General features: G+C 45.6%; 1 protein-coding gene and 3 long non-coding RNA genes across 10 annotated transcripts in view; 1 reads left to right on the top strand and 3 right to left on the bottom strand.

Moving 5' to 3' along the window:
- BRINP2 (BMP/retinoic acid inducible neural specific 2) overlaps positions 1-24570 on the top strand; it is a 127504-nt gene that overhangs the window by 100034 nt on the left and 2900 nt on the right. For all 5 annotated transcript variants that reach the window (XM_040446699.1, XM_040446701.1, XM_040446700.1 and 2 more), the window contains 5 exons: positions 4319-4509; positions 5583-5791; positions 17758-17863; positions 20594-20830; positions 23265-23487. In XM_040446699.1, the coding sequence (XP_040302633.1) occupies positions 4319-4509; positions 5583-5791; positions 17758-17863; positions 20594-20830; positions 23265-23487 (966 nt within the window). The remainder of the gene's footprint in view (positions 1-4318; positions 4510-5582; positions 5792-17757; positions 17864-20593; positions 20831-23264; positions 23488-24570) is intronic.
- On the bottom strand, positions 8076-15699 carry LOC121011899 (uncharacterized). Of its 2 annotated transcripts, XR_005781844.1 has the most exons (4): positions 15590-15699; positions 15071-15169; positions 11950-12206; positions 8076-8462 (listed from the first exon to the last, which is right to left on the bottom strand). It is a non-coding gene; the product is annotated as an uncharacterized LOC121011899 (long non-coding RNA). The 2 variants fall into 2 exon arrangements; XR_005781845.1 differs by lacking the exons at positions 15071-15169; positions 15590-15699 and adding an exon at positions 14605-14724.
- Positions 16468-24267, bottom strand: LOC121011898 (uncharacterized). 2 transcript variants are annotated; one of them, XR_005781842.1, is made up of 4 exons: positions 24154-24267; positions 23414-23639; positions 21431-21688; positions 16468-16579 (listed from the first exon to the last, which is right to left on the bottom strand). It is a non-coding gene; the product is annotated as an uncharacterized LOC121011898 (long non-coding RNA). The 2 variants fall into 2 exon arrangements; XR_005781843.1 differs by lacking the exons at positions 23414-23639; positions 24154-24267 and adding an exon at positions 22926-23270.
- On the bottom strand, positions 18958-20731 carry LOC121011904 (uncharacterized). Its single transcript, XR_005781851.1, has 2 exons — positions 20620-20731; positions 18958-19436 (listed from the first exon to the last, which is right to left on the bottom strand). It is a non-coding gene; the product is annotated as an uncharacterized LOC121011904 (long non-coding RNA).

The raw sequence follows: 24570 nt of genomic DNA, 5'->3' as shown, positions 1-24570 counted from the left end.
TAGCCGTGGGTTTGTCATATATGGTCTTTATTATGTTGAAGTATGTTCCCTCTACACATTTTTTGTTCAGGGTTTTTATCGTAAATGGATGTTGAATTTTCTCAAATGCTTTTTTTTTTTGCATCTACTGAGATAATCATATGATTTTTATACTTAGTTTTACTAGTGTGATGTATCATATTGACTGACTTGCAAATGTTGAACCATCCTTTCATCCTGGAATAAATCCCACTTGATTATGGTGTATGATTGTTTCCATGTACTGTTGAATTCAGTTTGTTAATAGTTTTTTTGGAGATTTTTGCATATATGTGTATCAGGGATACTGGCCTATAACTTTCTTTTCTTGTAGTGTCCTTGTCTGGTTTTGGTATCAGGGTGATGCTGGCCTCATAAATTGAGTTTGGAAGTTTTCCCTCCTCTTCCATTTTTGGAAGAGTTTAGGAAACACTGGTAGGAATTTTTCTTTAAATGTTTGGTAGAATTCACCAGGGAAGCCATCTGATCCTGGACTTTTGTTTGTTGGGAGTTTTTTTATTAATGATTCGATCTTCTTTCTAGTAGTTGGTCTGTTCAGATTTTTCTGTTTATTCATGATTCAGTCTTGGTAGGTTATATGTTTCTAGGAATTAATCTATTTCTCATAGATTGTCCAATTTATTAGTATATAATTGTTCATTAAATTCTCTTGTGATCCTTTGTATTTGGGTGGTATCATTTGTAATGTCTCCTCTTTCAATTCCAATTTTATTTATTTGAGTCTTTTTTTTTTTCTTGGTTAGTCTAGCTAATGATTTGTCTATTTTTCAAAATCTTTTCTGAAAAGCAGATTTTATTTTCATTGATCTCTGCTATTGTCTTTTTAGTCTCTATGCTATTCCTTTCCAGTCTAATCTTTGTTATTCTTTCTACTAACTTTGGGTTTAGTATGTTCTTCTTTTCTAGTTCCTTGGAGTGTGAATTTGGTTATTATTTAAGATCTTTATTTTTTCTTAGTGTAGGCATTTATCACTATAAACATCCCACTTAGAACTACTTTTGCTGCATCACATACATTTTGGTATTTGTGTTTCCATTTTCATTTGCCTCAAGATACTTTTTTATTTCTCCTTTGACATGTTGGGTTATTCAAGAGCATGTTGTTTAATCTCCATGTATTTGTGAATTTTACACCTCTTGTACTTTCTAGTTTCATTCAATTGTGGTTGAAAATGATGCATGATATAATTTCAGTCTTCTTAAATCCATTAAAATTTGTTTTGTGACCTAACACATGATCTACTCTGAAGAATGTTCCATGTGCACTTGAGAATAATGTGTTTTCTCCTGCTATTGAATGGAATGTTCTACATATATCTGTTATGTCCATCTGGTCTAATATGCAGTTTTAAGGCTGATGTTCCCTTGTTGATGTTCTATCTGGATGGTCTATCCATGGTTGAAAGTGAGGTATTGAAGTCCCCTCCTATCGTTGGAACTATTTCTCCTTTCAGATCTGTTAGTGTTTGCTTGATATGTGTAGTTGTTCTCATGTTGGGTGCATAACTATTTACAAATGTTGTATTTTGATGAGTTGATCCCTTTGTCATTATATAATGCCCTTCTATGTCTCTTGTTACAATCTGGCTTAAGGTCTACTCTATCTGATATAAATATAACTACCCCAGGCTTCTTTTGGGTTTCCATTTGCATGGAGTATCTTTTTCCATCCTTCACTTTCAGTATAGGTGTCCTTAATGCTGAAGTGAGTCTCTTATAGGCAGCATATAGTTGTTGCTGTTGTTTTTTTAACCTATGAAGTCACTCTGTCTTGATTGGCCATTTGGCCAGTTAGACATGAGATCAAGTGATTGCTCATCATGCTGCAGTGGGGTTTGGTATAGAAAACACTTCGACAGATATCCCGTACTTTAATTAAAGTCTAGCATTTCCTGAACAAAGGAAATAAATGCTAATATATTATTATGAACTTGCCTTCTTAGATAAATAAAGCCACACAATGGGAATTTTAAAAGACTTTGCTGGAACCTTGAATTATTAGTCGTCTCTTTTCTTTTGTTTCCCTGGTAATATTTGGCACATGCCCCTCCTCTCTGTCTCAGTCTCTATAGTTAGATGGGAGAATTCTATAGGTTTAAATTGGGCATGGATTTTTATTATTTTGGAGCTCTTTTTATTTTTCTGCAGCCCTGTCATTTGTAGTCCATGGATTTGGGGAGAAAGTTAGATCAAACTTCAGCACTGTCATAAAGAGCAGAGTGGGGATAGGTGAGAAGGTTGAGAAGACCTTGAATTTTGTTGTTTCCTAAGGCAATGGAGCTGGTCCTTAAGAGTATAATTTGAAAGGCTATGGAAAAGTACTTTCTCACTAATGGATGTGATCCTTTCAATTTCATCCCAGGACAGATTCCCCTTGGAAATGTGTCCCTTTCAGTGAGGATCAAAGTATGAAGATTAAAGATATAGATGGGACTAGAAAGGAATTTGGAATTTTGCCATCTTATAGAATAGGGCTTCTCAAAAGATGGGTTCTCTTAGGTCTTTTCAGGGCGTCCATATTGACATCTGCACTGATGGCACAAAAACTGTGGTGAATAAAACTACTGGCATCTGTGTTTGAATAAAGGCAGTCTCACCAAATCACACCAGTCATCTCCATCATTACATACTTGCACCTAAGCACACACACACACACATGCTTGTTTTTATGCTAGATTCACATAAGAACGTCCTTGAAGCAGTTAAATTTATTAATTTTATTAGATCTTGACTCTTAAGTATACACCTTTTTTTAAAATAGGCTCCATGCCCAGTGTGAGCCTTGAACTCATGACCTAGAGATGAAGAGTTGCATGCTCTACCAACTGAGCCAGCCAGGCACCCCTACACATCTTTTTAATATTTTGTATGATGAAATATAAAGTAAACATAAAATGAGTCTAAGGCTACTGAAGAATGATGATTGTCTCAGGGAAAGATGCTTTTGTGATTGAATTGTAAGCTGAACTAGTCGCGTTTTCATTGGAACTGAATTTTTCTTCAAAGAACAGCCAACAGATAAACTGTGGTTATTTAGACACTTTAGTGTCTGGCAAACATTTTCTCAAAAAATAAAGGGGGCGGGGATAAAGTAAGCCTACCTCTTCAAGGAAAACAGCTAACAGTATCTGTTGCCAATGATAAAATATAAGCTTTCAAATGAAAATTAGAATTTTGGAAAACTTATATTTGTCATTATGAGCTTGGTAGCAGTTCTAGTACTTAGCAACTTTATGCATGGGATTTGTGATATTAACAAATACGGTGTTTTGACATTATATAATGAAGTATCACAATGTGGAAGACCTGAATAATTCAGTGATCCCATACTTTTTGGATGACCAATGCGTGATGTGTCAAAATCACAAAGGATAAAAAGATCCATTCAAAATACAATATAGAACACTGGATTTTAATGTAATAGAGTATAAAAAGTGCGTTGGATGTGGTTTCAGATTCCACTCTGTAACCTTTAAGGAACGACATTTGTTGCATTTAGTGAATATCCACAAAGACTACGTAAGAATACATGCAGAAGCAAATATGAGAAAGTAGCCTTCTTCTGGTAAGCCAAATATTAAAGACACTTGCAAAAATGCAAAGTAATACCACTCTTCTTGCTAAATTGGCTTTGTTTCAGAACATATGGTTATGGTAATAAAAATATGTCATTGATGATGTTATATGTAATAGATTCACTGCTGTTATCTTTAAGTGAACTAATAAAAAAATTTTCTGTTTTAATTTTTAAAGTGGTAATTATCAATAGAGATAAGCCGCATAAATATGGGGGACTCCTTCATGTGTTAAGAGTGTGAACGGGTCAAAAGTTTGAGAACCACTGTTGTAGACCATACTCCTCATTTTCAAATGGGTAACTGAGGCCATGATAGGTGATGCGACTCATCCATTGAGTGGCAACTGTGACTAAATCATATCTCTGCAATCCATTGTTCTCATGTTTTCACTGTTTGCATAATTGTTTTCCCGTACTACACTACTACATGACTACCTGCATATGAGTAAGCAAATCAGAGACTCCAGTGAGAAAGCAGATGGGAATAGGTTCTGATGGAAGTCAGTTGACAGCCTGGGAATGGGAAGCTGGGTGGAAGGCCAAACGGCCTCTTGCAGGCAGTGGGTGCCTCCATGTGGAGGGATGTGTGCTGAGGGGAGTGAGGAGGGTACAAATGGAGGAAGAACATGACCTCTTTCAGATGTTATGGTTCTTGTTCTTAAATACATTGAGCTTTTCTTCATCCCTTGACTTTTCCTCCAGGGAGTTTGCCCGTTGGAAAGTAAACAACTTGGCTCTGGAAAGGAGGGACTTCTTCAGTTTGCCATTGCCTCTTGCCCCAGAATTTATCCGGAACATCCGCCTCCTCGGAAGGAGACCCAACTTACAACAGGTTACTGAAAACCTGATAAAAAAGTACGGCACTCATTTCTTACTTTCTGCCACCCTTGGAGGTAAGCAACATCATGATCTTACACTAATTGGCTGTCAGATCATTGAAAATAGCTTTAAGACCCAAGGAATATAGCTTGAGTCTTCCTGGGTCTTTGTTCTTCCTTGCCTGGTATTGCCTGAGAAATATTTTTCTTTCTGGTGCCTTTGAGAGCGGTATAATCTCTTGACATCCAAATTTACCTAGAACATTGCTATTTGCTTATAAGCATCCTCCTGAGGAGGGGGTGCGGGGTAAGGAGGTTGGGGGACTGACAGGCTCCTACTAAGCACTTGCCAGCAGGGGGCGCTCCTAGTTTTCTTTTGACAGAGCCTTCTCACCCAGAGGCTTTTCCACATCCTAATATTTGCTGTGGCTCTAGTTGTCAGACCCATGGGCAAAAAAGCAAATGTCCATTGAGTCCCTGACCCCTGCTTACCTCCCTAAAGATTGGTAACTGGACAAACCAATTCTAGTGATTCTGTGCTGGATAGGGACAAGGTTGGGAGTGGGGATGGTGTACCTGTGGCCAAATCAAAAGCTCTGAAGAGGCAGGGTTCTCTCTGCCCTGGGAAGAAGAAAGCAAGATTTATTATAACATTTAGCTCACTGTCTGATGGACAAAAAGGATCTCTCCAAGGGTTCAGGCCAGCTGCCGGCATGTGGTAGGTGTTGAGTGTTTGATGGGGAAGAGGGCGGGTGAGCTTCAAGGCTTTTGCCCTTTCTGAGGGAGCAGAAATATCCATGGTGACTTCTCATAAACAACTTGAGAGAGAAAATTTTATCTCCCCCATGGAGGTAGATTGCCTGAGACTGAGATCAATAAAGGATGTTAAATGGATAAGCTGGAGGGGAGGGGATGAGCTATGGGATAGTTAAAGAATGAAGGAAAAGGAGGAGGGCCTCTCAGGCAGTGGTGCCGGTCACCTTGGGCACTGTGTGATGAGACTGTTCTAAAGACAGTGATGAGGAACAGGTCGTCAGCAGGGGCAATGGGCTCCCTCTGAGCTCTGACTGTTCTGGCCAAGGGTTTCATGTTCTAATTGGCAGGGGATTCAGAAGGCCTCACCAATGGACCCATGTTGTTTGCTTTAGGAGAAGAGTCCCTAACCATTTTTGTGGACAAGCGGAAACTGAGCCGCAAGACAGAGACAGCAGGAAGTGCACCTGTAGTTGGGGGCAGTGGGAACAGCTCTGCCGTGTCCCTGGAGACTTTGCACCAGCTGGCAGCCTCCTACTTCATCGACAGAGAGAGCACTCTGAGGCGGCTGCACCATATCCAGATAGCCACGGGGGCCATCAAGGTAACAGCCTGTGGAGTACTGGGAGAGGGAGGGCAGACAGCAGAGAGAAAGCAAGGGGGAGGCTAGGGTCTTAGCCAGCTCCAAATCAGTCAGACCCGACTGATGGACGTGGGGAAGAAGCTTTCTGAGACGAGGCACAACCGTCCCTAAAAGGTGGCTCAGGTCTTCACTTGCACAGCAGATAGTCATGTAGCTTCTACTGGGAGGCAGTCTCCAGCCAACGAACTGTTGGTAGAAAGGCAGACAAGGTCCTTATTCTGCACCTGTTACGTTCTAGTGAGGGATGGGAATTTTACACAGGTAAAAGCAAAGTAATTTTAGATAAAGATAGAAAGAAAAGACAGGGTCATAAGGTATGGATTTCCTGGGGTGGGAAATGAGCAGCTAATATTAGCCAGATTGGTCTGGGGAGGGAACTTTGGGTTTAAACTTTGAGGCTGAGTCTGAATGACCTCAGGGAAGAGTATTCAGACAGCAAGAACAGTAAGTGCTAAGGCCCTGAGGCAGCAACCGGCTTGGTGCCTTGGAACACAGAGAAGACTGTTGTGACTATAGTAAGGTGAACAAGAAGACACTGGTACAATATGACGTTCAGAAGTAGACTGGAATCAGATTACGTGGCCATGAAAAGGAATTTTAATATGTCAAAGTGCAATGGAAAACACCCAGAGAGTTTTAAACAGAAGAGTGATCTGATGCCATGCATGTTGGAAAATGATCCGGTAGTTACTATCACATTAATAATCATAACCTCCATCCTATCTTCTCTACTTATATCTAGGAGAATTCTAGGAAAACTCATATTGTAATAGGGAAGAGAAGACCAATGACGATACTTGAGAATGCTGGATTATTTTATTCTAAATGTAAATTTAAGATGGCAAGTAATGGTCAGTCTTATCTTATATTCTGCTTTTATCTCACCCAGAATTTAGATAGTTTTGTTCATTTGTTTATTGGTTCAGTAGATATTTACTGAACACCTATTACATGTCAGGTACTGCTCTAGGTACTGAGAATCCCAGAGTGAAGTATACATATAAAGTCCCTGCCCTCATGAAGCTTAAATTCTAGTGATGGAGATGTAATATAATGTCAGGTGGGATTAATGGTATGAAGAAGTGGAGCCAGGCAAGAGGATGGAGAGGGATAGGGACACCACACTTTAGGGAAGACCTGTGTGAAAAAATGCCATTTAAGCAGACACCTGAATGAAGGGAGGGAGCAAGCCACATGGGAGTGAGAGCAGGTGCAATTGCCCTGAAGCAGGAGTGTGCATGTTACGATCCAGAAACACTGCATAATGTAGCAGGAGTGCCATTACAAGAGGGGTGAAGTAGGAGATGAGGCTGCAGAGAAAATTTTATCTCCCCCTGACGGTAGATTGCCTGAGATGGAGATCAATAAAGGATGTGAAGATCATGAGGGCATTACTGATCAGGGAAGAGAGGAGAAAGAGGGATCCTGGAGACTGATGCAGTGACTATTGCAATGGTCAAGGGAAGAAATAATGGTGGCTCGCTCAGACAAAGCTGGCTGTATAGAGGTAGTGAAAATTTGGCAGATGCCAAGATATATTTTGATGGTAGAGCCTACACGCCTAGCTAATAAATTAGAAGAAAGGACTCAAGATTAACTGCAAGATTTTTGGCATGAGCAGCAAGATGAACAGTGATTGCATTTACTGAGAAGGACAACAGTGGGGGAGATGCCAATCTGAAAGAAGCAAATCAAGAGCTTGGTTTTAGACACAGTGAATTTGACATTCCTATTAGACATCCAAGTAGAGGTATCTAACAGGCAGTTGAATATAAACACTAGGCTTCAGAGAGAAAGGTCATGACTGAAGATGTAATTTTGGCATACAAATATATACACACATGTAGGTGGTATTTAATATCATGAGAAAGGATGAGATGAGATCACTTGAGGAGTGAATGTAGCTGGTAGAGCAGCCCTAAGGCTGCCCAGCCCTAAGGCTGAGTTGTGCAGCACATCAATATTCAGAAATGGGGACTAGGAGAAGGATCCAACAGAGAAGGCTGACACCAGACAGAAAGGTATGAAGAGAATCAAAGCCATATCACAAGACGATATGAAGCAAGTGTTTCATAGAAGAAGGAGCAGACAACTGCGTTAGATGCTGTTAAACAGTCAGATAGAGAATGGACCTTCAATCTGGCAACATGGAGGTAACTAGCAACCTAGATAAGAGTGGTTTCAGTGTCATGACAGGTACAAAAGGCTGAGTGCAGAAGGTTCAAGAGAGAAAACAAAGCGAGGAACCAGAGGAGTAGAGACAATTCTTTAAGGGTTTTGCTGTAAAAGCAAACAAAAAATGGGTGATAGCTGGAGAGTGGTATAAGGTCAAGAGAGGTGGAATTTTTGTTTTTAAGATGAGAGATACTCAAGAATCTTGGCATGTTGATTGAAATGATTCAGGAGAGGGGGAGAAAATGATTCAGAAGTGATAGGAGACAACTGCAAGAGCAACTGGGCAGGCGGGAGGGGTGGTTCTTACACAGGAGCATAAACATCTCATCCTTTGTAGCAGGAGGCATTCAAATGCGCAGGACACATGTAGTAGGATGTAGACGTTGGGCGTCGGGATGCGGATGTCCCCTTCTGATTGATCCTATTTCCTTGATTACACAAGAAGCAGAGTCCTTGCCTAAAAGGAAGGAGAAGGGATTACTGAGAGAAGAATGCAGGGGATGGTTTCAGAAGAATAGGAGTTAGGTATTTTAATGGACTAGATAAATGTTGTGGGTTGTTGGGCAGCACGGAGAGCCCATTTGAGACCCATGGTCGTAATTACATGGGAACAGTCAGCATAGCTGTGAGTTTTATCAGCTACACTTGGCACTTCAAGTATAGGCAGGCATGGAGGAGGTGGAGAGTTGATTGAACAGAAATGTGTGTGTGTGTGTGTGTGTGCACGTGTGTGTACATGAAGATGAAACAAAACGGGAGTTGAGAATATACACAAAGCAGTGATTATAGTGATGGACCAAGGGATTTGGGACTGTTAAGGGGCGGCAGGAAGTGAAAAGTTGGTTAGGTCAAAAGATTGGAAGTCTAAGTAGGTTTGATACTTGTTAGAGGGAAGTGACCAGGGGAAGTGCAAGTGTGTGATGATTTATGTTGAGATTGGAGAGAAAGTGCAATTAGCAAAACAAATCAGGTTCTGAACGTGGCCATGAGTGTGGGTGGCTACAACGGGGCTGGAGGACAAGATGAACGGAGAGGGGAGAAGGCTAGGGACCTGGGAGGCCAGGGTATTAAAGGGTTTTCTACATGGATGCTGAGGTCAACAGGAAAGATACAAACCTTTTGGTGATAACAAAGACAGTGGTAAGCAAGCTTAATACTGGAAATCCTTAACAACTGAATGGGACTAAGAAGAGAAATAGACAGCAACAAGGAGGGGTCATGGGTGATAAAGTCCTGATGGTTCTGGCTTCAGAGGAGCCAGAGATGGCTAGAGAGGAGGGGGAGCAGTGTTCAGGATAGCTGCATCGCACCTCACTCCTCTGCCCAGCAATGTGAGGTGTGGGAACACAGCCAGCCACTGCTAGGCAAGACTGCAAGGGAACCCCTGTTTTCAGCATCTTCTGGACTGTGCTTCATGCAAAAAGATGAAGCAGACTCTTGAGAGGAGATCAGGATTATGGAGGACCTTGCTGAAGACTGATCATGAGACCGAGAGAGCACGATGGAAGTTACCTGAAGAGGTCAGATTAAGAGAGGTGCAGTGTCTGGAGTGAGAGCCTGAGACAGGACAGTGGCTGAAGTTAACAGGGATTTAGGGTACCTTTGGGATTCTGGTCTCTGAGGCAGCTTAAAATGATGAAAGAAGACTATTAGTAACATGGAGTGGGTTTTACCAAGAAGACAGAACTCTGGGGAAGCCCCTTTCCCCCTTCAGTCCTGTAGTGAGTCGGCTGTGTCAAAGTGGGAGAAGAATTGGTCTTATCTGGAAATAAAAGGTAGGTCTGGGTCAACAACTCAAAGGTCCCATTAATGTGCCTTCCTGTCCTTTGACCTGACCAGCTTTTCACTTTCTTCCCCCCTTCATGGCCTCGTTTGCCTCACTCTTTGCCTAACTTAGACTCCATGGTCCACCACTATAATCACGGCATTGGATATATCTGCAACTTGCCCCTCACTGCCTTCTCATGTCCATGCCATCCCCTTAATTCAGGACCTCATCAACTCTTGCCCAGTTTCCTTGCATTATCTTTTTAACTAGTCTTCCCGTCTCCATTCTCAGCTCTTCTCTCTTATCCGCCCTCTCTGCTGCCTGCATGAGTGCAAAGCATCATGTACCATCCCCCCCCACCCCGTTTAAACCACTGCGCCCCAGCCACGGTGGCTGTGTGACAATGGAGAGAACATAGGGTTGAACCCAAAAGTCTTTGCTGTGCCACTGCTCATGTGGGCTGCAAGCAAGTTACCAAACTACTCTGAACCTCACTTTTCTTATCCTTAAAACTGTTCAATAATTAAAATATTTTTTACCTTGAAGGATTTCTGTAAGGATCAAATAAAAAAACAGGGGTGCCTGGGTGGCGCAGTCGGTTAAACGTCCGACTTCAACCAGGTCACGATCTCACGGTCCGTGAGTTCGAGCCCCGCGTCGGGCTCTGGGCTGATGGCTCAGAGCCTGGAGCCTGTTTCCGATTCTGTGTCTCCCTCTCTCTCTGCCCCTTGCCCGTTCATGCTCTGTCTCTCTCTGTCCCAAAAATAAATAAACGTTGAAAAAAAAAAAAAACAGAGAGAGTGCATGAGCCACAGCACAAATGGAGCTTGAAAAAGAATAATTCCTCATCTTAACAAAACCATAAAGCCATTGAAGATTATCCCTAATGGTCTCTTTTGTCTCTTCTCAACCCGTTTCCCCCATCAACCCTTCACTTACAATTTCTATCATGTAGGCCCGTCCTGTTAGTCTGTTTAAAAAAATTTTATTATTTTGAGTGAGAGAAGGCTGGGGGGCAGGGGGAGAGAATGAATGGAAGATGGGCAGAGAAAAAGAAGAGAGAGAGAGAAAAGAACCCAAGCAGGTTCCACACTGTCAGTGCAGAGCCAGATGTGGGGCTTGACCCCACGAACTGTGAGATCACAGTTCAAAATCAAGAGTTGGACTCTCAACCAACTGAGCGGCCCAGGCATCCCACTAACTATTAGTCTTTATTCAAAGCCCCTGCTGTTTGCTTTGCTTGTCTGTTTACGTAAGTGTCTCTCCCTCACTCTTCTTTGCTCAAGTCAAAAAGGTTACTCTTTGGGGAAGCCTTTTCTGACTCCCAATGTAGTTAAATGCTCTCTTTGGTGTATCAAGCACATGCCTCTTTTATAGGGCTTATCATTTGAACTATATTTGCTAGCTAACATGAAGTCCTTGAGGGAGGGACTGGTTCTTATTCATCTTTGGTTCCCAGTAGAAGTACAGAGCATATTCCATTATGGGTAATGAGTAAAGGTTTGTAGACTGACAGAATAAATGAATGAGTCACTGTTTTCCACATAGGTTATGCTCTTTTCAGTGTGTGTACAAGGGCATATAAACATGTTTAGTTGAAAGAAAACAAAGCTACTCCAAGTCACTTGAGCGTAAACATGGTTTATAAAGAGGACTACGGTGAAGACTATCACATGTCTCCAAGGACAAGACACTAAATGTCCAGACACATGGGTCTTATAAAAGGGCAGTAAGGCTCCCAGGTTACCTCATTTCTTGTTGGAACACATGCCATCTTTTTTTTTCATCTGCTTCACCTTCTAGCTTCTTTTCCAAGTTCTTTCCTTTGTTTTTTTTCTAGACCTTTCTGTACGCCAGTGACTTCAGCTTACATTTAGCTCTGCCTTGCTCTGGAGCTGACTCTGACTCTGGCCCGGACTGAATACTATTTTTCTGTTTTATCTCTCAGCTGGTGCCATTGGGGCAGGAACCACTCTTGTTCACTGCTGTATTCTCAGTTCCTGGCACTTAGTAATGCTTGATGATTATTTATTCTGAATTTTAAGGGTGTCCACCATCACCCTTTAAATTGTTTCTCTCAGTGTCACAGTTCTGACTTCTCTGGAGGGAAGTTTTGTTCAGAGTTCACTTTAGTCCACTATAAAGAGTTCAACACATAGTCTGAAATATGGCTTACCGGACTCATCTCTTTGGCAAAGTCTGCAGGTGGCACAGTGAGAGGCAGGAAGGTACCCAAAGCCACATCTATCGTAGTGCCTGGGGATGCACTTTCCAGAACTAGAGCCACTGCCCATCTCCCCAGAAGTGGGGCCGCCATCCTTGGAAGGTTCTTTTTGGAACTCCTCCAATCACACATGGAATGTGGGATGATAATTCATCTTCCACTGAGCTGATTAACCTGAAGTTTTCTCTGTTGAGGGGTGCAATGTACTCCTTCCATGGGATGCAATTCAGAAAAACATGAGAAAACAGGATTATTTTCTCCTACCTCCACTCCTCCTCATCCTCATGCTCACATAACTTAGCTCTAGAGAACCACATGACCTGTCCAAGAACACCCTGCTAGACTGAGGAGCAACGGGAGGTCTCGGCTCCCTATCCCACCACCATGCTCACCTGATAGGTTTGACCTGCCCATTTTATCCTACTGTCAAATGTTCCACCAGAGACCATTCCTTTGCTTGATCACGCTTTTACAGATCCACATAGCAAGGGCCAGTAGGCTGGATGCATCCCGCAGCGTATCCCTGCTAGCTGATACTCCTTTACTGGGGCTGTAGCCCCTGCCACCTGCTTCCCTCTACTGAACATGCCTTTGCAGGAGTAGAGCTGGCTTCCACCAAGGCCATTACTCTGCATCGAGGTGGGTGGCATGAGGGGTTCTGCTCACCTGCTCAGCCTTGGGGAAGGGAAAACCCTCCAGCCTCTCTGCCTGTCTCTTATGTCTGTAAGCAGGTGTATTCTTACTTTTCCCCCCTTGTTAGCCACCTCTAGTTTACTAACATGCCCCTTTTATCTGACACATTCCTCTGAGACCCTACTGAACATCTCACTCTGTTGCAAGGTTTACTCTGCTCAGTGCACACCTCTCTTACAGGATTTGTCATATTATATTCCAGCTGTGTGCATCCCCACTGCCACGTCCCCACACCCACAGGCGTGGTAGGAGGGCTTGGAGCAGTTGGGACTCCGTAGCTTGCACACCATTTCTTCGCCGTGGCTGGCACGCAGTGAGGCACTAAATAGAATGCTTGGTAGGTGAAAGCTGGCTGCCTGGTTTAGTGGGAAACAAACTTGCTCAAGGGAGAAAGCTTGGGATCAAGTTTCAGTCTTGATGCTCACCACTTGACTTCCCAACATCAGTGAGTTACCAGCTATTTGACTCACCTGTACCCAGGGCTTAGCTTCAGCTGACAGGGCTACACCAGCTATTAGAATATTAAACCACTTCCATATCAGCTGGTAAACAGTCTGCACCCAATCACCTGGGTGTCATCGTAACCACTGTTCTCTCTCCCTTGGAGCCCCCAGGTTTCCCGTTGATGGTAACCAAGGGGTGAATGGACCTCGGGAGGTCTCCAGAATGCTGCTGGTACCACTCCTGGCATGTCTTCTGATTAGCCCACCCACTCCTGTCTTACCTGCTGATTAATATTGTGAATCCCACCCCTGTCTCTGCCATGGGGTTGGGGTGACACCCAATGACACAGTTCACATGGAAACACTTGGCAAACTATAAAGGGCTGAATATATACACTGTACCTCCTGTCCGTGATGCCTAGGAAGGGATCAGAGCCATTAAGCAGAGGACCCTGTTCTCATTGGCAGCTCACCCTCTACTTAATCGAAGTGTGGGGAAGGACTTGGTTTGATATGTTCCAGAGCTTACTGAAAAGAGCCCACACAAAAGTTCAGATAGATGGGTCCCAGGATGGCAAAATGGAGTGGTTCTCACAAAGCATCCTTAAAAAGACTTGTCTGAATTCCTCAGCGCACAGCCTGGGATTCAATTTGCAGTCCTCTTAAGCACACACACCATCAGCTGTGTTCGCCCTGCCCAGCCCTATCGCTCACAATTAGAAGCCCATTTCTGTCCCTTTTAGCTTTGCAGGTGTCCCCCTAGGTAGGACAAGAGCAGCGGGGGAGGCAAAGGGCAGGGGGAGGAGAGCAGACTCACTGGAGTGAGTGTTCGCACGACCTAGTATTTATGGAAAATTGGATGTGCTAATGAACCTGAGATCCATCAGGGCTTTCTGAAGGCAGGACAGTCTCTGTCAACAGACCAATTAGCACACAATTATTTTCCCTTTCTGAAAGCTTATCTGAGATGCTCTTTGAATGTGTGTGCCTGAGTGAACTGCACTTTCCATTACCTCTATGGGCCTTTTCTATAATCTGCCAAAGCTGTCTGCCTCTGCTACAGAGAAAGCCCAGGGTTCTCTGGACTAACCCTCCAGAGACCCTGGTATTTTCATCACTTGGGGGAAGGGGCCTTCGGGCATCCTGTTACCAAGTCAGTGCCCAGGCAATATCTGCAAGAGGACCCGCTCCAGCTCCCTTCCTTCTTCCCATCTCCTTATATCTCTAGGGAGGACAGAGGTGGTTCAAAGCAGAATAGCAGTGGAAGGAGCAAGGACGTTGGGATCTAACGTAATCTGAGTGCCTTCCTCACTCTTGGAGATCTGGTGTGCCTCCTTATAAGGAAATGAGCTTGAGGATCACAGCCTTTGTCTCTTCTTCATGCCAGTTCTCATGGCGCAATTAACAAAGGGAAGCTACCCACATCCTTTCAATGCCTTTATCGATTTGATTGTCCGCTTGTGGAACTAACCTTTGGGAGTAGCCAAGTAAAGGTCAAAAAACCACATCAGAGCCAGGCCCGGAATACTGCACAAGATGGCGGTGGTGGTGGGGAAGCAGATGGGCTGGCAGTACGTAGGTAGGGATTGTGCCGAGATAAAGGAGAGGAGAGTGGCTGTTCTCTGTTATCCTCCTTGAGGGGTCATCCTACTCCTACATAAGGCATGTAGCTCCCTCCCTACCTGGACTTGATGCTGGTGAGCGACCAGCTCAGGGGTGGGTGGATGGAAAAGCCAGTGCAAAACTCAATGACAGTGTGAACAGCTTAGATGGAGGCGGGGACAGGCAAGTGTCCAAAGACCAGACCCACCCGCCATCTCACCCATCATCCCACCCTGCCATTCAGTCCATCACATTCCAGAAGACCCGGGCTAGTCCTCGGCCAGGGCTCCTCTTACAGGGACTTTAACACACCATAGAGATAAAGAAGACCTTACCTTGAAAGAAGCCTGGCTCTGCCTCCCCGCTGTAGTTTGACAGCTAGCCAATCACCCACTCACTCTATACAGAGACATTATTCAGCACCTGGTGCCCACCTGTGGAGGGAGGCAAGTGCATGTGTAACAGCCCCAACACTGGGATTAGAGAAACATGTTTCTACTTGTCTGGAAACTCCTTATGGAAGTGACTGTGCCTCACTCACTCAGTGTGAGTTCTGGATGCTCCTTGCATATTTGTTAAATGAATAAATGAATGAATGAAAGAGTATATGAATGAGCTGAATGAATCCTAGTCCTGTAGGCAACTAGCCATATGGCCTTGAATAAATCATTTAACTCATCTGGCCAAGGTCTTCCCATCTGTAATATTAGGATACTGTGATCTCAAGTCTATACAATTTGTTTTGCCCTGTGTTCACATTCTCAACAGAGGGCAGATCACTAAGCTATTTTGGATGAACTGTGCTGTTTACACTTGTTTTTAAAAGTGATGTCATCCAAAGGGCTTTAACTCACTTTATTTTCCTGAAGCCCTCTGATGTGCCCTCAGAGGAGACAGGAGGGACACTGACTGGGTGCTAGGATTCAAACGATAAGATCCCGTTCCAGCTGCGCATAGCTCTGTGGCCTGGCACACCGTAACTCTTGGAACCTTGCTTTCCTATTTTGGAGAGTGCTAGTAGTGTGACTTGTTTCAGAGTTTCTGTAAGGGTTAAATGGGATGATCCTGGAGGATGAACTTGGCAGCTGTAGAGAGGTTGTTCCTGCCCATGTCATGGGCTCGGTCCCATTCTTTATTCAGGCTGGGTTTTTCTGCTCTTCATGCACCGTGTCTAAGGCCGCCCCTTCTTCTTTGTCTGTAATTACCCCTTTTTCTCCTAAATCTCTGTGCCTTCCCATCCATCCCCATTCATCCTTCATGGCTCACCTCTTCCATGAAGCCTAGTCAGACTACTTTACATCACAAGGGTTTCTCCTGTCTCCCTACTGTATTTCCAGTCAGTATCAAATCATCTCTCATTGAATTACTCTCTTCCATGAGTATTTTTTAAAACTAAATAGACTAAACTCTCTTTGAAAATTTCATTTACACTCTGCTCTTCACCTGGTTACTTCACCTTGTAGCTTGTGGGGCACTAGTCACGTACACTATACTTTTGAGCCCCCGCAGTGCCCCTTCCCCTTTCTCTCAGAGTGCCTGTCTTCCCTTCTTTCGCTGTCCACTTGTACTTATCTTTATTACTATTAATTTTATTTTATATTAATTTCAGTATAGCTAACATACAGTATCATGTTAGTTCCAGGTGTACGATATAGTGATTCAACAAGACTTCTACTTATCTTTAAGGACCAGCTCAGTTGAGTCTCCTCTGCCCTTCTTCCCTCATGTTCCCTTTGTTTAGAGCTGTGTTTTCCTCAGCGCTCACTGACACATAGCTTCCGCTCCACTTGGATGCATCTCGGCCCGTTGCATATGCACCTGCCTTCCCCACAGGTTGTAGTTCCCTAGAGGACACAGCATATAACTTGTGCATTTCTGTGCTCATTTCTCACCCCCCAAAGCCTGGAACGTATTACACATTCTCTAATGTATTAAATACCCGGTGTGCCAGGCACTGTGTTCATTACGGCTGTCTACATGGTGAACAAAATAAACATGGGCTTACCCCTGTGGAGCGTTTGGTGTGTGGAGGACCCAGACTTTCGCCCCACGTTCTCAGTAAAGGATGGAAAACTGCAACGCGTGTGCCTGCTGCAGGGCAGAGGTATCTGGAGCCAGGACAGAAGGTCAGGGGTATCAGGGCCGACTCCTTGAAGAACTCCAGGAAAGGCGTCCTGTGAATGTTTGATGAATTGTATGGAATTCAACAGTGGCTGCTCAATAAATACTCGTTGATTGGTTGATTGATTGTTGGCAGAGCTTTCGCAGATCCTGAGAAGAAAGGGCTGCAGGTCCCCATCATTCTTATTATGGAATTATTTCAGTGCATTTAAAGCTCCCCATTTTTCATCTTATACTTTAAAAACATCAGGGAAAAACTGATAGGCCAACTTTATAATATTTTTAAATGATTCTGTGGTGTTTTGGAATATTACATGGCTATAAGAGTTTATGTATATTTAATATACTTATTAAAATATGCAGTAAGCCCATGGCTGATTTTCTCTAAGGACGTCTCAGCGCCGAGGTGGGACTTAAATGTTTAATACTAATAATAATACTCATAACTCATATTTCTCTAGTGCTTTTCATCTTCGGGATCCCTAAAGCCTGTGAGCACCACGCCGAGTGGATGCAGCTGGGCTCGCCAGCCGGCTGACAGCCTCCACATCTGGCCTCCTGTCTCCCTCTGGGGGAGGGAGAGGGGGGGACTCCAGCTCAGAGGTCCAGCTTCCTCAGCCTACGTTGAATCTTCTCTTCCCGGACGCAAATTCCCTTCGGCCCCCTCTGAAAGCCTCCCACTGTGTGCACCTGCCGCTGCCAGCCCTCTGCCGCTGAGAGTCTGTTAGAACAGGGAAGAAAAGTGGCTTTCTGCTCCCGGGGTAGGGAAACACATGCCATCCTCCGGCTGGTCAAGGACAGGACACAGAGCCTGAGATCAGATGGCCGGAGAGGGAAGCGCATAGGGATGGTCTCCCCGTAGGGATGGTCTCTAAATCCACACTGTGCCCTCCTTCTCTAGGTCACGGAAACCAGGACGGGCCCTCTGGGCTGCAGCAACTACGACAATCTGGACTCAGTCAGCTCTGTCCTGGTACAGAGTCCGGAGAACAAAGTGCAGTTACTGGGTAAGCTGTACCGTGACGGGTGTCACACTGGGTGAAAAACTCAGACCACCAAGGAGCAGGAAAAAGCCCTCTGTGCCTCATTTGGCTAAACCCTTCTCTCACTCTCTTTTTTTAATGTTTATTTGAGAGAGACAGAGAGAGAGAGGTGCAGTGTGAGCAAGCAGGGGAGGGGCAGAGAGAGAGAGGGAGACACAGAATCTGAAGCAGGCTCCAGGCTCCGAGCTGTCAGCACAGAGCCTGGCACGGGGCTCAAACTCATGAACCATGAGATCATGACCTGAGCTGAAGGCGGACGCTTAACCAACCGAGCCACCCGGGGACCCCTGGCTAAACCATATTTAAGACAAGAGCTACCAGGACTTCTGGGACGTGTATTTAACAACTTTCCCTCATTCTTTTGAGAAAACTTCTGAAATGGTTTACCCTGCATCCAAGACCATTGTTAGCACCACTCAACACCCAAACCCTCGGCATTCATAGTCCTCCCCAACCCCCAGTCACTATCCTGCATGAGTATCACATTCACCCTTATACACTTTGGTCTAGTTTGATGATCACCTTTGTTGCCCAAAGAACCCTCGGCTTTGTCCTAAGGACACATTGGGGTATGGTTAGTCTTTGCAGATGGTTATGGGGCCACCGTAGAGCTTTACAAACCATGGGACTATTGGCTACCCTGAGAGTGGTCCCTACTTTCTGTGATTGGTCTGTAATCCTCCACGGGGGATCAAGGCCAGGAGACCAGTCTGAGACGAATGGGAGCCTCCGCTGGAGACAGAACTAGCTAAAACACACTTGCCAACTGGAAGGCGATAGGACAGGTAAGGGGAGGTAGGGGAGGTGCTTAGTTCCTGCTGTCTGCCCCGCAGGCATCCTGGGGGCAGGGCAATGCAAACGGATTCAGACAGGGCTGTTTGGCAGTCGGAAAAGTTCCTTTTTCTTGAGGCCTAACTGAATTGGACTCTGTTTAAGATATTATTGTCTTGGTATTATAAAATCAATAGCCCTCACCCAGGATCTACGATTACAAATTCCAGGCAACCTGAGCCAGATGCAACCCATCAGTTCTTTTGGAATCAAGGAATATATAATAAAAAGGAGTAAAAGACTGCTTTATTTAGAGCCACCTAATGCAATTAGCATCCCTCTTCTCCTCTGTCCTTAGATGGGCTGGGTTTGTGTCTGGAAATTAGCGATGAGTGAAGTTCGGAATGTCTGGTGGTTCATTTGGAATAGTTTATGCCATTTAATTTTATAGCCCATCACTCATGCAGACACTGCTCGGGGCACTTATTTTATAGCAATGGGAAGTGTTATGGTGAGGAGGAGGGAGGTAGTGGGGGAGGTGAAGAGAAAGGACTTGGATGGGTGTGTGTGGAAAGGCAACATGTGGACCGGATATGTGGGGAGGGCCGCTCCAGTGCCACTGCAAGCACAGCATCAAGAGAGGAAACTTGAGGAGCAGTTCAGATACAAGGTGGATCTCAAACAGGACTTCTGCTGGTGCTGCCGTGCTAAGTTATGTTTTCAGGTCCACAGAGACCAGGATGCATACTTTGGGCTCTCTGATTTCCTGCCAAGGACACAGTCAAGGGTGTGACGATAAAGAGCTGGCAGGTATTTGAGGAAAGGGGAGCTCAGCGTATCCGAAGTTCTCACGTCCCCCACTCTCCTGGCACCGTCTCTCGCGATGTCCCTACTGGGGCAGCCTCTTGCAGGTCTGCCCTCGAACCTGGCCCAGGCGGTATCCAAAGGCATGCGTGTCCTTCACTCATCCCTTGATGTGCTTCCGACAGCCACCGTGTGTGGCTTGAAGCCAAAGAGGGGTGTATTCTGCTCCTGGTAAACTAAAACCCCCCACCACAGATGGATAGGAAGACTGAAGCCTAGAGAAATTTAGTGGATTATATCCCAAGATCAGGGGAGCTAATTAGCAGGGAGAGCAGAGAACCATTCCCACCTACCCAGGCTTGACTGAACTTCCAAATCTCGGTGAGAGTTAAGCACACTGAGGCAGGGCAGCCGGTCCCAGGCGTGCAGTACAAGCTGATGGTACCACGGCAGAGTGCGACACCAAGCCAACTTTACTAGTCCTGCGACGTGGGCAGGTCACTGTGGCCATCGGCCCTGGATTCTCAGTGTGCCCAGGGAGTCACATGCGATCCTATCTGGGAAGCACCTGGTGTGGTGCCTGGCCACTGCGTACCAACAACGCCTGTCCCTGCCTCCTGACCAGAGCAGTCTCCTTGGTCGTCAAGGGTGGGGTGGGACATCCCAGAACATCTGTGACTTAGCCAAGCCAGAAACAGGATGGCTAGCTGAAGCAGAGCAAAAAGCCCATCAAGCCTTGATTCCTCCTTCATGAGATTGTAAGGTCTTCTTTTATCTGAAATATCTTCCCATTTCCATCCTAGAGATGCCGATGTGCAGCCAATGAGGCCATTCGTATGATACGCACGCTCTCAATTTGGCTGATGTGAGGGGTTCTCCGAAGCCTTGGGCTTCGATGCTCCTCATCTGCATTTTCAGACCCTCTCCCACCCATCACTGGGGCAGCGGTAAGCCCCTCATCCCATCAGCTCCATAGAGTTAGGCCCTGGGGTGACCGTTCTTGGGCCCAGAATGCCCAAGTCAGCAGAACCCCAGCTGGCGATCCTGCAGCCTTAGGTGTGGGAAACCAGGTCCCCACTGGTCCTTGCCCCACAATTCCCTGATGCGTCCTTTCCCTAGGCCTACAGGTGCTGCTGCCCGAGTACCTGCGTGAGCGCTTTGTGGCGGCGGCACTCAGCTATATCACATGCAGCTCTGAGGGGGAGCTCGTCTGCAAGGAGAATGACTGTTGGTGCAAGTGCAGCCCCACCTTCCCAGAATGCAACTGTCCGGATGCTGACATCCAGGCCATGGAGGACAGCCTGGTGCAGATCCAGGACTCTTGGGTGACTCACAACCGGCAGTTTGAGGAGTCAGGTGAGCAGTTGACGGGCCCACACTTCCCTGTCAATGGGACATGCTCTGAGGTGCGGGACTAGAAGGTGGGGAACTTACCTTGGATCCCGCCTCATCCGCTTACCTGTGTCCTTGGCCCCTACCAGGTTATCTCACAACCTCACGTCTCAGGTGGTTGTCTTCTTGTTATCTGTGCAAATGGACGTGATCCCTACCAAAGACATGCGTCACGAGGACTTAATGAGCTAATGTGGATATATCTGAGGGCGTTAGGACTTGCCTGGTTTGTCTGATACACGTTTGCTACAGATTGCCTGCGCACAGGTGCACAAGGAATGTTTGCTGGATGAATGAAGTACGTAGAATAGTTCTAGGAGGCACCCAGCACATACTAGTCCTTGCTTGTTACACGTATAGCTAATAGCAAGGTTACCTTGAGATGCAGATTTAGGGCTTGGTTTTGAATCCGTGTTCTGGGTTCTGGTTTGAATGTTTGTGTCCTGCCCCCCCCCCCCCCAAATTCATACGTTGAAAATATAATGCCCAGGGAGGTGGGGGCCTTTGGGAGGTGATTAGGGATTAGTGCTCTTATAACGGAGGCCCCAGAGAGATCCTTCTCACCTTCGGCCATGTGAAGACACAGTGAGAAGTGAGCCACACTCGACCCAGAGAGGGCCTTCCCCAGAACCTGACCGTGGTGGCATTCTGATCTTGGACTTCCAGCTTCTTGAACCGTGAGCAGTAAACTTCTGTTGTTTATAAGCCACTCGGTCTGTGGTATTTTCTGAGAGCAGCCCCCAAAGACTGAGACACTCTGTTACTGACCAGCTTTGTGACCTTATGTGAGCCATGCAGCTTCAGAATACCTCCATTCCTCATCTGTAAGAGAGGGAAAGTGATAATAATAGGTGGATGGAAGGCTCATATGGGATAATGTAGATAAAATTAATGTATAACTATCTCTACCTGATACACTCATACATTTCAACACTAAATGAGTGATAGTTATGTGGATAGATATAGCTCAGAAACATGTTGGGTTAAACAAAGTGAAAATGAAAAATGTTACATATACATATCATGTGAATAATACTATGATACAATATTATTAAGTATAACACATATTTAATACTATTTATATGATGCTTAAAAACATACTGGCCAATACTTAATGTTTTTACAGATAAACATATGCAGAAAACATTAAGAAATATAATGATAAAGAAAACACCCAAGAGAGTGGTTACATCAAGATGGGAGATAGAAGGGAAGTTTAGGGCCTTCGACTGTATATTTTCTTTGCAGAATTTCTCTAAAACAAAACAAAAGACTGAAGTCAATGTGGCAAAGTGGCTAAATCTAGTTGGTGGGCACATGGGAGTTTATTCTGTTACTCCCTGTGCTCTTTTGTAAGCTTACATGTTTTATAAAAAAATCTACGTACATGCTAGTTGTTAATGCCATCACTAGGTATGATTCTCCAACCAATGGGAAGGGGAAGAGGGGTATGAAGAACCAAGCTGAGGCCCCAGGCATTGACATTTCAAGTCCTAGACAGGTAGTTAGTTGCTAAGGAGAACATTCCAGTCCCCCCAACACCAGCTGCACAGGAGTTGTGATGGTGGGATGTGTTCAATGATGCTTAATGTGGGGCATGACTTTGGGCGCTCACCACTGTTGAGTTACTTACTGCTGAGTAAATGAGGGCTATCTGGGCCCCCATCAAGAGACAGTGGCCGCAGGTCCCAAGTAAAAGCAGATCTGGGCATAAATTCAGCCAATGTGTTGTGACCAGGAAGCTCTGGGAAGAGCACAGACTTGGAGTAGGCAGCAAGGACCAGAAAGCATCTTGCTTCTGGATTAGCTACAGGAAAGAATGGGTGTCTGGCCTAGAGGTGAAGCTTGAAAGAGACAAAGGGTATTCCAGAGTCAGAGAGAAGGATGTGGACAGGAGCAGCTGGTCTCAGGGACTGGAAATTTTCTAAGAAGCTTTCTGAGCTGGGTGCTCAGTCTCCCTGGGTCCACATTTGCCAGCTGTGCCTGCCTTCCACCTTCCACAGGATGTTGTGGTGTTACTGAAGAATACAAGCCTGTGACAGTGTTGTGAATGACTTACAGGAAGTTATGAAGGGAGAAAGTGGTACATCCCAAGGTCATTGGCAAAAGCGTGACCTCTGGCCTGCTTGGGTCATGACGGAAATCTGTTTTGAAATTCAGAAGCATATTAGGGACAGGAAAGATGGAAAAGAATCCTGAGGCTCTGTTTTATGGCATGTTATTCATTTTCCAAATAAGGCAGTTTAAAAAGAAATATATACAAGGGCCTGGGAGAATGGCTATGGAGCCTCTTTCCTCAGGCAATGTGTCCGGAGGGCCGGCTGGGTCTGGGGAGCGCCCTGCCGTCCCAGAGTCTGCGTGACTCCCCCTCAGCTCAGCTCTGCGTCCTTGCCCACAGAGGAATTCCAGGCCCTGCTGAAAAGGCTGCCTGGAGACAGGTTCCTGAACTCCACAGCCATCTCCCAGTTCTGGGCCATGGACACCAGCCTTCAGCACCGCTACCAGCAGCTGGGAGCCAGCTTGAAATCGCTGTTCAAGAAGACCCACCGGATTGTCCGCAGGCTCTTCAACCTCTGCAAGCGCTGCCACCGGCAGCCTCGCTTCCGCCTGCCCAAGGAGAGGTGAGCACCCCAGCTGCCCGGGCCCAAGCCTGGCCCCTTCCCCTGAGGCTGCTGAGGCCGGGGGGCCCTCTGTCCAACATGGCAGATCTGGCGGCGGTGACCCAGATGGCCTTTTAGATTCTCTGCTCTCTTCGCCTACTCGTGACTTGTGTCTGACATCGGAGAGAGCAAACAGAGAGAGGCTAATTTTACTTTTTATAAAGTATAGTATATTCAAATGTTATTCTAGTCATGCCCTATTCTCACTCATTTCTACTTTAAGAAGTTTTTTTCAGGAAACAGAGGGGTGGAGTTGAAGCTCACACACCAATTACATACAGTGAGAATATACACACACTGGGTTGCTTGAAACAAGTGATTAGTTCTGAGTCACAAAAGGAAAGAAAGCTGAGCCCCACCCCAACCCCGCCCTCAGGAGCAGAGGCAGGCTGTATCATCATAGGCCCTCACCGCACACCCACTCACACGCTCGTTTATTCAACAAGTGCACACTGCGTATCCTAACATTAAGCAGTGTGTGTGTGGGTCCTCGGGAAAACATAATCAATATATAGAAACACAAAAACTGTAAAATGATACCTATGCGGCAGCCACTTAAATCCACATTTGTGGAACATAAATCAGAGGCAGGGTCTAGTAAAAGCAAAAGCCCGAGAGAAGAGCTACCTTGGAGAAGGAAGTCTCGGCCAGCTTGTGTGGGAGAAGATAGAAATGATGCACGGAGACGGGGCCTCGCAGGGCGTGGAGGCTGCCTCGCAACCCGGAGATGCGGCTCTGACAGAGGCACCCGTAAGAAGGGAAGCGTCAGTGGAGAGCCGAGACTAGCAAAGGCTTTTGAGAGGGGCTTACTTTTTTTTTCCTTCAAGAAATCACTATTAAATGCTTACCAAGCGCCAGGAACAACCCTGGTTTCTGAGAACATGTCGGTGAAGAATAATGCAGTGTTCCTGGGGCGCCTGGGTGGCGCAGTCGGTTAAGCGTCCGACTTCAGCCAGGTCACGATCTCGCGGTCCGTGAGTTCGAGCCCCGCATCGGGCTCTGGGCTGGTGGCTCGGAGCCTGGAGCCTGTTTCCGATTCTGTGT

This window comes from Herpailurus yagouaroundi, unplaced genomic scaffold (genome assembly GCF_014898765.1).
Source record: "Herpailurus yagouaroundi ecotype Mexico unplaced genomic scaffold, PumYag 195, whole genome shotgun sequence".
In the NCBI taxonomy this organism is placed as follows: Eukaryota; Metazoa; Chordata; class Mammalia; order Carnivora; family Felidae; genus Herpailurus; species Herpailurus yagouaroundi.
This window is presented reverse-complemented; position numbering and strand designations above follow the sequence as displayed.